General features: G+C 32.7%; 2 protein-coding genes across 3 annotated transcripts; both read right to left on the reverse strand.

Moving 5' to 3' along the window:
• Positions 1 to 510: 510 nt before the first annotated feature.
• LOC123210991 (short-chain dehydrogenase TIC 32 A, chloroplastic-like) lies at positions 511 to 2,637 on the reverse strand. The gene is made up of 7 exons (XM_044629490.1): positions 2,235 to 2,637; positions 1,901 to 2,132; positions 1,741 to 1,820; positions 1,486 to 1,642; positions 1,323 to 1,404; positions 1,083 to 1,217; positions 511 to 994 (listed from the first exon to the last, which is right to left on the reverse strand). The coding sequence occupies exons 1-7, from the start codon at positions 2,356 to 2,358 to the stop codon at positions 797 to 799; spliced, it is 1,008 nt and encodes a 335-aa protein (XP_044485425.1). The 5' UTR covers positions 2,359 to 2,637; the 3' UTR covers positions 511 to 796.
• Positions 2,638 to 9,827: 7,190 nt separating this feature from the next.
• On the reverse strand, positions 9,828 to 11,873 carry LOC123210250. 2 transcript variants are annotated; one of them, XM_044628500.1, is made up of 2 exons: positions 11,697 to 11,873; positions 9,828 to 10,487 (listed from the first exon to the last, which is right to left on the reverse strand). In XM_044628500.1, exon 2 carries the CDS (start codon positions 10,472 to 10,474, stop codon positions 9,938 to 9,940), a length of 537 nt encoding a protein of 178 aa, XP_044484435.1. In that variant the 5' UTR covers positions 10,475 to 10,487; positions 11,697 to 11,873; the 3' UTR covers positions 9,828 to 9,937. The 2 variants fall into 2 exon arrangements, with proteins under 2 accessions (XP_044484435.1, XP_044484433.1); XM_044628498.1 differs by having other exon boundaries at positions 9,828 to 10,500; positions 11,697 to 11,866.
• Positions 11,874 to 12,387: the final 514 nt, after the last annotated feature.

A 12,387-nucleotide genomic window follows, 5' to 3' on the forward strand; every position in this document is an offset into this window, starting at 1 on the left:
CAACTGGGGGAGTCAAAATAGACCGAGTACTGATTAACGTTGCATTGACGGATAAAAAAAAATACCGAGTAATGATAGTATGACGTCGATGATATTGAAATTTTCTTTCCTTTGGACGCATGTTTCCCTCCCACCACCAAACTTCCTCGCGCATGTTAGTAGGGCCAGCCACACCACTTAACACAAAAGATACTCTTCTATAATCAACCACCACATGCCCCATGTTCTTATTTAACTATAATCAATTTCATCCTATTAATAATCTGGATTAGGGTTTCCATGTACTTACTTTTTCCAATTTTTATGAACACATCACAAAACACTACTCCATAAACATTGTATAATTATATACTATATATAATCTAACACAAAACCACCAACTCAACTTCATATAATCTAAATAATTAATTATCTCTCGGACTGGATTTGATTTTGATCAAATCCGAACATAGCCTAGCTTGAAATTAGGTCAAATATAAAATTATCTAGCTCAGACTAATTCGAAATTGAGAAGCAAAGAATCAAACTTGATTAAGAAACAAATTCACTTTGGATTCAATCGGAACCCGAAATCAAGCTCTAAGAATTTGGATTGAATCAAACCCCTAATTATCTCTAACCTTCCTCACTAACCATACTCATCTAAATATTTGTATACATTTTGTTTATCTAAATCATATATATATTTATGATCTGTCTTCCTTCTTGCTTCTGCTGATCTCCAGCTTCATCATGTACAGCTAAGACTTTATTCTCTCGCGTAGTTTCTAAATTTAAGTGTCTTATCTTGTTAAATTCAGGACTTTGCGTTGATATCAAGAACTTCTTTAGGGTCTCTAGAAACTAGAAGCTCAGAGGTAGACCATAATCGTGCAGCTTCATTTGAGTTTGATCCCAATTTTGACGTCGAAGCTTCGTTGCAATCGGCAAAGTACTTCCCAGAAACATTTTCAAGTCTGGGATGAGTTGCAACATAACATGTCGTAGCAGCAGCCTATGTACAGCAACCATACACCAAATATTTATTTTCTAGCAACGCAAAAACCAGAAGAAAAAGAACAAATTGAAACTTTGTAAAGTACCTGAGGAATGGTCTTTACAAGCTTTGAGGTCAAGAAGAATGCAAGATCTGTGAGAAAGCCTTCTCGTTCTCTGGTGAGTCGGGTTCTCACGATCCCAGGATGAACACAATTCACAGTCACGTTGGCATCCATTTGCTGGGGATGCCAAAGGAAAAATGTTAATTATCATCAATAAAATTAATGGGAAAACAACAAAATTCGCTTTTTAAATAAATAAAACAAGAAAAAATCGACGTATACCTTGAGTCTCTGAGCAAGCTCCTTGGTGTGCAAAACGTTAGCGAGCTTCGAGAGAGCATAAGCACGTGTTGCATCATAGTGACTGGAGACACAGGAGTCAAAATTGTCAATATAAAAACAAAAACAGGAAACAGATAGAAGTCAAATCCTCTTATCCTATCACTTTTTGTTTCGCGATATCTGTGCGAGATATCGGATCATATCGCCGGTGAACCAAGTGTGGATGCCAGATGACACATTCACGATTCGGCCTTGAACGCCCGTCTGTTTTGCGGTTTCAATCATCTTGTTCAGTAACAGTTTAGACAATAAAAAATGACCTGAAAATTCATTAAAAAACAAATTCAGCCATAATTCACCAAACTGATAATTTATAAAACTATTTTAATACATTTGATTCTTCTGTATAATTAATTACCCAGATAATTAGTGGCAAAGGTCATCTCGATACCGTCTTCAGAGATTGCATGCTCGTGTGCAAACTTGCCAGCGTTGTTTCTGGATCAACCAGACACAATAAAAATGGGCAGATAGATAATGAACGAAAGAGAACACGAAACGGAACTTTGGATGCTTACATGAGGAGATTGAGTGGCAACTTCAGAGACTCGAACTCTGCAACGAATTTTCTAACGGATTTGAGAGAGCTAAGATCAAGAGCCATAACGACAATCTCCGAAGCGGGACACTCGGACGCGATACGCGCCTTGGTCTCCTCAGCAGCTTTGAGACTCCGAGCTGGTAGCACCAGTCTCGCGCCTCGTTTGGCTAACACCCGAGCCGTCTCGGCTCCTATCCCCGAAGTGGCACCTAGTTCAAATTTCAAAAAGAAAATTAAAAAAAAAAAAATCCTCTCAGCCGATCATCCTGATTGATCATATATATAAGCCATGAAAGTAGAGGTGATCTTACCGGTAATGATGACGGTAAAGGATCGTAAATCAGGACAGTTTTCGGTGACTTGCTCAGCGGTGGACTTGGAGCCGTAGCCACTGGCGCCAGCGGCGCCGATAAGGTACTTCACAGTGTCGAGCATCTTGGGTTCTTCTTTCTTGGGGGCGAGCTGCGAGAGATTAATTGGCTAAGTTGACTAATGAACAAAAGGAATCAAATAAAAAGTGGGATGTTGTCAGATTTTGCAGCCAACGCCGCTTTACATTAAAGAGAGACTGGAAAATATGGTGATACAGATACAGTAGTAGTAATGGTAAGCCTTGCTCGGGAAAGCTGAAAGCTGATAATAATCAATGAAAGAGTGAAAATGTGGTTAAGAACTAAAGGCAAAGACAGGGTTGAGATGAGATTTTATAATGGCGATTGGTGGCCAAGATTAATCAATAAAGAGAAATAAAAGAGAAAAGATACAGAATTACATGTTTGGCATTGATTGATTAAGATTAAACTTATGTGCATGATTCATGATAAGGGTGGATTATCTTTTTTAGCGCCAATGGGGTCTAATCAATGAATAATAATAAAAATCAAGAAATTGAGCTTGAGTTTGTCTGTGATTAAATCTGAAATTTGATTTGAATCTATTTTTATTTTCAAGCGATAACATTTATATTGTCCCATTACCTTGCCTTCATAATAGATATTAGATCTAACAAAAGATATAATTATATAGAGTAATATTATGTATATTTATTTTAAATATATAAATATATATATTTATAATTTAAAATTATTTAATTATATAATAATATATATTTATATATTTTAAATAAATATATACAATTTTATTATATTGTATAGTAAACATATAATAGTAGATATTATTGTAGATTTGACTCCTCAATAATTCGTTGACCTCTAAATTCATTTTCTAACTGCGGTTAAACTAATAAATACCATATTTGTGATTGACAAGTGTATGAAACTGAGTCGGCGATTAATGAAATTAAAAAGTCCATAGCACGGGTATCAATGAAAAGAGGAATGAGAGGGAGGAGATAATCGCACGTGAGGATGCCAGTATCTACAGATCAGTCAAATCCTACGGCCTAGAATGCGGCATTTCAAGTTTACTTACACGGTCAATCATTCATTGTGTTCAAACTCATTGATTTCATTCTTTTTCGTAAACCTCTTATATTTGATTATGATCACATTAACCCTCTTAGGTTTTATATCTTACTCCACATTTTTTTTTATTTGATTCATATTAAAATTCTATTGTTTGAATATCCATACATAACATAATTGCAGAAAAGCTTCGTAAAATAGGAATAAAAACAAATGAAATTCTCGCAATATTCAATTAAGAAAACATACCTGATGATAAAATTATACAAGCAAACGCTTTGGCTTTATAAATCGGTTTCTCTCCTTTATCCCTTCCTCATTTTTTTTTTCTCTTTTGTTTCTCATTTAGGCATGAAGATCCATCATTTAAGGAAATAAAATATCACATTAGAAAAGAAAAAAAAAAACAACTTTCTAGTTATGCTTACCATAAATTCCATAATTATATTAATATCACAAATTATATTTGGCAATTCTATAAATACGCAAACCTTACCATAGATTCCATAATTATATTAGTTATCTACCATAACTGATACACTTTCCAACTTTTCACTAGTCATATTATAAAGTAATTAACTAGTTTAGAAAATGAAACTTAGATTAGACCATTGTTTTAAAATTAGTCATGGGACTATATCGACCCGCAATTGAATTAGAATAATCATATCCATTTGTAATTCAACCACTAAATCAATTTGATTAATATGTCATGATTGTGTTAACATGTAATATTTTGGATTTTGTTTGAATATATATTATTTTAACATTTATTTCATCTGTCACGAAATTAAGAGTAATACTATGTGTACCCATTTTGGGTACACAAATGTATACACACTCATATGTGTTATCATATGATTGGTTATTATTTTATTCTCAATTCAAAATCATCCAATCATATGATGATACATATAAATGTGTATATATTTATGTACCCAAAGTGGGTACACATAGTTTTATTGTTATTTAATATATCATTAGTGGAAATAATTAAAATCTGAATTGGTAGCTTGATCAAGGCAATGTCGAACTGGATTTAAAGATTAGACACAGATGTCTAAGTGGGATAATAAACCTAATTTTTATTTTTATTAAACCATAATTAGCTTAAATATTATCTTTCAATCATTCATAGATACAATATTTATTATTATTCCAGCTACATAAATAAAATGCATGATATAATTGCTAGCGTCTCTAAAATGAAAATGATAAACATGAAATTAATTAAGGTTAGTTAGGATAAATAAATAAGTTATTATTAGAAGAAAAGTTTAGTAGGGTCGTGAAGAGCCAAAAGGTTAATATTAATTATGTATAAAGGAAAAAAGAAGGCACGAAAATTTAGCTTTATGAAGCACTTGTAACAGTCCCCGTGCCCCATGCGGAGGGGCCGAAATCACACCAAATTATCAAATTCCACATCACAAATTAATTTCTTCTTCTTCTTCTTTGTTTATTATCAAGCATGACACAAAGCTTTGTTGGCTAGGTTCACCTGACCTTTTCTACTGAACTCTTATTCGATTTGTGGCATGTTCCTCGTTTAAAATGTTTGCTTATATTATTCATCCATTCGATAGTATGACAACATTGACAAGACACATTTTAATATTGTTTCAATTCGTATATACGTAACAAATCATTTAAAGTTATAAGATATTGTTTTTTCAGTTTTCGTAGTCTTACGATTTTATTTTTAAAATGTGTATTGACCAAAGAACTTTAACTCCTAGTTAAGATAAAAAATTTTACATCAATATAACCTAATTGAAGGACTTGAAAAGGGTCATCTAGAATTATTTGTACAAATGGTAGAACCATTGATGTTATTTTGATCCTCACATAATAGATTGTTTAAAATTGCGAGGTATAATTTGTGCCACAGTTTTACATTTAAAAAAAGCATCTTGCAAAAGTGACAATAAATTTATATTAATCTAAAGTTCTCTAAAGTCTTGTTTCATGTGAGATTTTGTCAACCAAAATCGACAAACAATGAAAAGTTAAAATAAGAGCTTGAATTAATTTCGTAGCTTTAAATGGATCACTATGAATTTGATGTATTGGAAAATGGAAAAGATCATTTTCAGAGACCCCAAAAAAAAAAAAAGAAAAAGGGAGAAAGGTGGACAGTGGGGCACGTAGAAATGGTGAAACCAATAATGGGGAGACCATTTCAAAAATTGTAGGGTTAGAAACCTAATTCATTTCTTATCAAGTTTACAGCTGGTATGGGAACAAAGGAAGATGAAAAGCGGTGCATTATATGTAATCTGCTATTTGTCGTATACAAAATATTAGGATGCTAAAAATCTTTGACCATTTTTGCCTGTGAAGTGATGCGCCATATTTTTATATATATTCAGAGATTTGATGGAGAAGCTATATATCTGTATTTTCATAATATATTGTTGGGACGTCGGGCATTTTCTTTATCGGTTCACAAAATATATGCATCAGAGAAAAAAAAAATCCCAAAAGAGAAGTTGATGAAATAATAAAACCAGGCTGGGGGAGGATCAGGTCTATCTCTACTAGCTTCTAAGAAGAAATGAATAGAATAACATGAATAAAAAATGAAAAAGAGAAAAGAAATAGTTCAATGGTTGGCTTTTTGAGTCCACAGTTGAGATTGAAGTTTGTTCAAAGCGGCACATGGGAAAGATATTGACCTAACGATAGATTCCACCAGGCAGAAACTTGGTGCAGTACACCGAACTCAGATCCTAATCTCTGCAACGCCCAGTTCATCAGCCCCTACACTTTCTCTTCTAATAGAGACGCTTCTTCCTCTCTGATTACTTTAAATTATCACCAAGCAGGGGTGGTTTCGATTTGCCTTATTACTCGAATTAAAGTTTCAATTTAACGTGCAGTTTGATTTTAGTTTGAAGATTCGACAGTGTTTTTATATTAAAACTCTTTTTTTTAAAAACAAATTTTTCTTTTTTATAATTCTACTTTTTTATCATGTCATTATATACTATTTAAATTAACTCAAACTTAAAATGAAATTGAGCATTCTAAATTTGAGACGAAACTCAAACTATCCTTTATTCAAGGTTGACTCATCAAATCCACTTTATCAAGTTTCAACTCCTCCAATATTTTATCTCAAGTATTCTACTTTTTTTTTTTTAGTCTTTTCCTTTGCTAAATTAAGGACAGAAATTAATTGGTAGACGGTAATTAACATCATCTTCCTCGTGCATGCTTACACTTGTCAGTGTTCTTTCCTTTTCATTTATGTTATAAGATTAATATAATTTTATAATTTTATAATATGTCTGTGTATTCAGAAACCCTTTTACATAACTTTAATTCCCTTTTTTGCTTTCAAAAAAAAAAAATTTATATGGTTTTTCATCAGTTAATGTCGATTATTTAATCTAATTAAAATATGTGCATTAATTTTCTTATCTTTGTAGTAATCACCTTCACCGTAATAAGCCTGTGCCACCTTCTAGAAAATCGTATTAATGAGCAGACTTTCTATGTGCAGAAAATATATATAGAAAGATAACAGAGAGAAGGCAACGGCCAACGTGCATGAATAAATGAATCATTTAGTACTTAAAAGTGTAATTAATCATGGGTTACTACTACTTGGTAATAAACAGTGGTTAAAATGAAGAGTCAAACCAGTTGCGAGAGCTATCCGTGACATGGCTCATACATAGTGATTATAATATCCATAAAATTTTAAATCTTTAAAATTTGATTCATTGACTTTAAATAGAGCTTAAATGATTAGTTAGGCAAGTCTGTTTGACTAATAATAAGAATGCAGCTAGCTAGCTTTGGGAGAGATCAAGTTATGTTATTTGTAAATTTGCACAATTGCTCATCTGGTCACTACTGCCCACTCACTCATTTCCCAATCTAAATTAATAATCCATATTTCAATTAATTATTATTTATCAAAAGCATACACACACATATACGAATGGTGCCCTATTGAATAATGCCACTCTTCATCAATGATTGCCAATCTTTTGTGTGGGAACTCCGAATCTTGAATTAGGTTTTTATCATGCATGATTTACATTCTCTTGATTATTTTTAATTAATTTAACCTTTCTTTGTGGCTCGATGATGTGACTAATCATCCTTCCCCCTCCTCAGATTTGAATAATGGGTTTCTTGAGAGATAAGGATCCATATAGCCTTCAATTTCTTTTGTCATGATAGACTTCGAATATTCAAACTTGATGCAAGAAAAGCATGCTTTAGGGTTGTATACAGTTGTTTGGATGGAATAAATTGAGTTTATATTAAAAATTGAACTTATTTTCAAATTTAAAATTAAATTATTTTTTTAACTGAGTTGAAATTTTTGTTCATTGATTTCAAATTAACTCTTTTAAATTTGAATTGATTTTGAGTTTAACCTTTTTTAAACTTAATTAGAATCAAATCTACACTTATAAGTGGTACACAAATATAGAAAGTTTAATAAATTAATCATGCATGCTAATCAACATGATTGAGTTGAGATGAGTTGAGTTTTCATACATAGCTTGCACAAAAATTAAATCAAATTTAAATAATGGGGCATGCCGAATGCAAATGGTATCAACTCATACACGAATGGGAATCCATATTCAACACTTGGTGGATGATGCATAAAATTTGGCTTTGTTTCTTTCGTTCTCATTATAAATTTTCTCAGGAAACAAACAAACTAGATATGAAAGAAAATCTGGATCACACTTGAATTAATTAGAGTATTATTCGTGTATGATTAGAGGATACCTATGAGAGGCTTGTTAAAAAGAAAGAGGATCTTATAAAAATGACCTACCACCGTCACCCACTAATGAAGTAGGGCCAAGATCTTGTAGTGATGGAATGCGTCTATAATGATATATAGTTGGAGTCTGAGCAGCTTAATCTGTTGTTGTCACTTGCTTAGTTAAGATGGTGACATAAACTTAATATTAACAATTATACTACGAACTCCACCAGCTTTGGAACATTACTGAGCTACCATTATCTGTTCTCAATGATCAGTGATGCTTCTAGAGCATAGCTCCAGGACTGCTTTGTCATAATCCACAATACTGTTTTTAAACCTATACCGGTTTGGTTGGGAACTGATGTCACTGACTTAGAGTTGAACTGGGTAAATAGTATTAAATTGTAAGTTAACTGTTAGGTTTTCCAGTCCAACCAATCATGTTAGTTATCAACACTTTATATCAATTCAAATGAGTTCACACTGAACACTTTCCATTGGACCAAGCTTTAAAAAAATCCAATTTAAGATTAATTCGAATTTAAAACAGTTGGTTTGAGATTAACAAGCAAAACTCGAATTTGGTTTAATAATAATTTAATTTTAAATTTAATCCAAATCAATTCAAACTCAAATATTTGAATCAATTAATCCTTATACTCAAAATTGACTCATTTTATCCAAACTCACATAAGAGATGAAACAGCTCGAATATCTGCCCATGTTATCTTAAAGTTTGTTCTAATCAGAGTGGGTAATATCTCGATGCTTCAAATTTTAGGACTTTGGTTGACCAGAAAGCATTTTGAGAGTTGGCCAGGAAAATTGAACCCTTAACATCTTAAGAGAAGCAGTAAAATAATAATAATAATAATCAATCAACTAGGAGAATTTTTGACACGAATAAATAGATGAACCTTGTTTTGCCAGGCTCCATAAAAAGGCAGACCTTGAATTTGATACTGCTTTCAGGAACAACAAAGCTACTGCATTTTTCATAATTGGTAACGACATTTAGTTGAAGATTAAGACTTCTGCGCTAAAAAATAATCTCAATGAGGGGTGATCTAATCCAAGTTAGCTCGGTTTAAATCCACAGTTTAACTTAAACAAACCAATCTTAAGTTGGAGCTCCAACTTTACAACTCGACTTAAAATCAACTCATTTATCCAATTGGCGACATAGTTTATACCATCAAAAATACTATTCAACACTCTGAAGCACTATTCCTCCTGTGACAGCCCTCTGGTGATATTGTACAGCAACTCAAACAAGCTCAAGCTCATTTGAACTGGGCATTTTCTGTTCAATCTGATTTCAAGCCAGCCACATGCTCAAGCTAGATTCAAATATATTCACTTACACATTATATTATTCAGCAACTAGAGCGGAATGATAATCAACAAACTTTCATTCACCCACAAAAATTGCCACCAGGCCAAAGTGACTCTGGATTTTGGAAGCTTTTAGATACAAAATAAAAATATAGCAGTGATCCGATAAAACAAATTCATGAAAGATATCAGAATTGTAAATGATCCAGAACTAATACGACAATAACAGAGCTTATATTTTGAATTTAACAGGATCTTTATGCTAATGAAACAAGTCTGGCATCAAATAGAGAACATGAATTACAAAATTCAAAAGCTTGATCGGTGAAAACCATGTCTTAATTGAACAGCTCAGAAAAGCAGCAAAAGAAAGCATGAGAATAAAGCATGCAATCCGATAATGGTGACAACAAATTAGTGTTTTGTTTGATTTCACAGCAAAAATCCAAGTGTTGCTCAAAAAGACAATTAGCTTGTGCTTACATAAATGACTTAGAAATTTCCATCGACTCTACTTATCTGCAGCATTTACTAGCTGCCTAGCTTTACGGGAGCAATCTGCATAACTTCTAAGCACCTGGCTACATTTCAGGGGATCCTTGACAAAGTTCTTGTAACAAGCCTCACAAGCATCTTTCTCTGCCAAACAGGGTAAAGGTTTCTGGTAAGGAAGCTGAAATTCCTGATCATGGAGATGTTTTGCTCTTTCTGTTACTTCCTGCACCATGTTCTCTTCCTGCTTGTGTAACTTTTCCAAAACCCTCTCACTGTCTTGAAGAACAGATCTGATAGCATCTAATTCCCCATACTGTGCAGATAGATTTACTGGCATGAATAACAGAGGCTGAAGAGGCCATTCAGGAGCCACATTCCCCTGGTGTGTTTTAGAGTCATCCAATATTTGCTTCTGATTTACCTTAATTTGGGACAGCTGAGGTTCATGTAATGTCTTAGTTTTAGTGTTCTTTGTTTTCTTCTTCAACTTCTGACCATCCTCAGCAAGTCGATTGACAAGGTTTGCACTAATATGAATTGCAAAATCACCCATTATATAGCAATGCCTAGGCCAAAGAACTGAAGAGATACATATAAGTTCTCAAAACCAAAAACAAAATATTCAAAATTTCTTCACATTCTTGATGTCAGCAATCTGTATGCAACAATTATTAACATCTCCACTTATGAAATACGGAGGACATGTAAAGGCTTGACAATGAGTATCTTTTTCGCCAAATGATATAATTAGAAAACCATCTCTTTATGTGGTGTAGCCCTCCTTCACAGGTATATGCATCAAGTTAATAGTCATTCCTAGTACTCCAGGTGTGTCTATAACCACACACCAAATGCACATGGATCAATGGCAGTCATAAAGAGAAAGAGAGAATAAGATACTCTCTCATATGATGCCCTTTTTGTTTTTTTCTTGGGTAACAAATGTCATGCTACCCAGAGGATTGAATAAATATAGAACTCACGAACTAAGATGACTTAAAAGGAGAACCGCAAATGAGGAATGGGTGGTTAGAAAGTGCTTCTTCATCCTAAAAATGCATTGAATGATAAGAATTTAAAAATATATTGACATAATAGAAATTAAAATACAAAAACATTCAAGACTAGCTAATAGATAAACAAATTAAAAAAATTCAAAACAGGGATTTAAAATTCATATGCTAAAACAGCAGAAGCAGCCAAATGTTGACATTCTGCTCGGCTTTTTCCAGCATCATTTCAAGCTTAAGTAATTGCGAAAACATGAAATTCTATTCTTCTTATTTGGAAGAACCCCACACCAGAAGTCTATGCAAACCTCCAAAGAACCACACCTCCAAAGCTTGTTGTTGAGGTTAGAGAGTCAAAAGTCATGTAACCCTACACCAAAGCCCCATAATTTCTGATGTGTATCTCTCTCCTACCTTCCACATGGATTTGTAACAATCATATTACCCAAAAAGGTCAAAATCAAAATTGCAGCTCAACAACAGTAAGGTAATACAACTTAGAAAAATACATTTCTCCAAAGGTGCATCATCCATGGCTGGATCCTGATCGAGGATAATTTGCTTCCGCATTTAGCCAAAAAAAACAAATTATCATGAAATCAAACAATCAATATTTAACACAAACAAAATTATATGCTGGTAGCTTAGAACCCTAATTATTTCAACAATAATTTGAAAACCGAGAATCTATAAACAAGATTTAAGATATATTGCAGATTATTGATTGATAAATCTCAAAATGTAAAAGACTGAATACAGGATTACCTCAGTGACAGTACGGGTTAAGAAGAGTTTTCTGTTGGCTCATAGCTTTCATACGACTACGAGTGATTAGACAGTTGCAGAGAGTGACGATTCGGGGACTTCATTGTAGATTTATGTAAGTTTTGGGATCGGCCTCGACACGGGAGTGGGCTTGAAGATAGTTTACATACTTCGTGGACTTGAAAGAAAATATTGATTTTATATACCCCATTTGTAAATATATATTCTTTTGAGGTGAAACCCTTATTTTAGATTAAATTAAAATCCGAATAATAACACTTTTTATTAAGAGTAATATTATGTGTATCCATTTTAGGTACACAAATATATACACACTCATATGTGTCATCATATGAATGGTTATTATTTTATTCTTAATTCAAAATCATTCAATCACATGATAACATATATAAATGTGTATATATTTATGTATCCAAAGTAGATACACAAAATTTTATTGTTTTATTAAATACGATGAACAAACAAAAACAACTGAAATTGTTGTCTTGTTTTAGTTAAAAAATAAGATAGCTAACTAACTTCCATGAGGTAGCTTGACATTTCATAAATTAATATGAATTTGATCCTTCAATATAAAAATATTAAAATTTAATACCTTCTATTAAAAAAGAAACCACACAATTTTGACATTTTCAATAATTAAAAAAAAAAGTTAATACCTTCAAATATA

This window comes from Mangifera indica, chromosome 3 (assembly GCF_011075055.1).
Source record: "Mangifera indica cultivar Alphonso chromosome 3, CATAS_Mindica_2.1, whole genome shotgun sequence".
NCBI classification, from domain to species: domain Eukaryota; kingdom Viridiplantae; phylum Streptophyta; class Magnoliopsida; order Sapindales; family Anacardiaceae; genus Mangifera; species Mangifera indica.

Excerpts from the sequence above, each read along its gene's own strand:
- LOC123210991 (XM_044629490.1), bottom strand. The coding sequence starts at position 2,358 with ATGCTCGACACTGTGAAGTACCTTATCGGCGCCGCTGGCGCCAGTGGC. Across the intron at positions 1,821-1,900 it reads TTGCCACTCAATCTCCTCAT|AAACAACGCTGGCAAGTTTG; the intron begins GTAAGCATCCAA and ends TGGTTGATCCAG. Across the intron at positions 1,405-1,485 it reads CAGATATCGCGAAACAAAAA|TCACTATGATGCAACACGTG; the intron begins GTGATAGGATAA and ends CTGTGTCTCCAG.
- LOC123210250 (XM_044628500.1), bottom strand. The coding sequence starts at position 10,474 with ATGGGTGATTTTGCAATTCATATTAGTGCAAACCTTGTCAATCGACTT.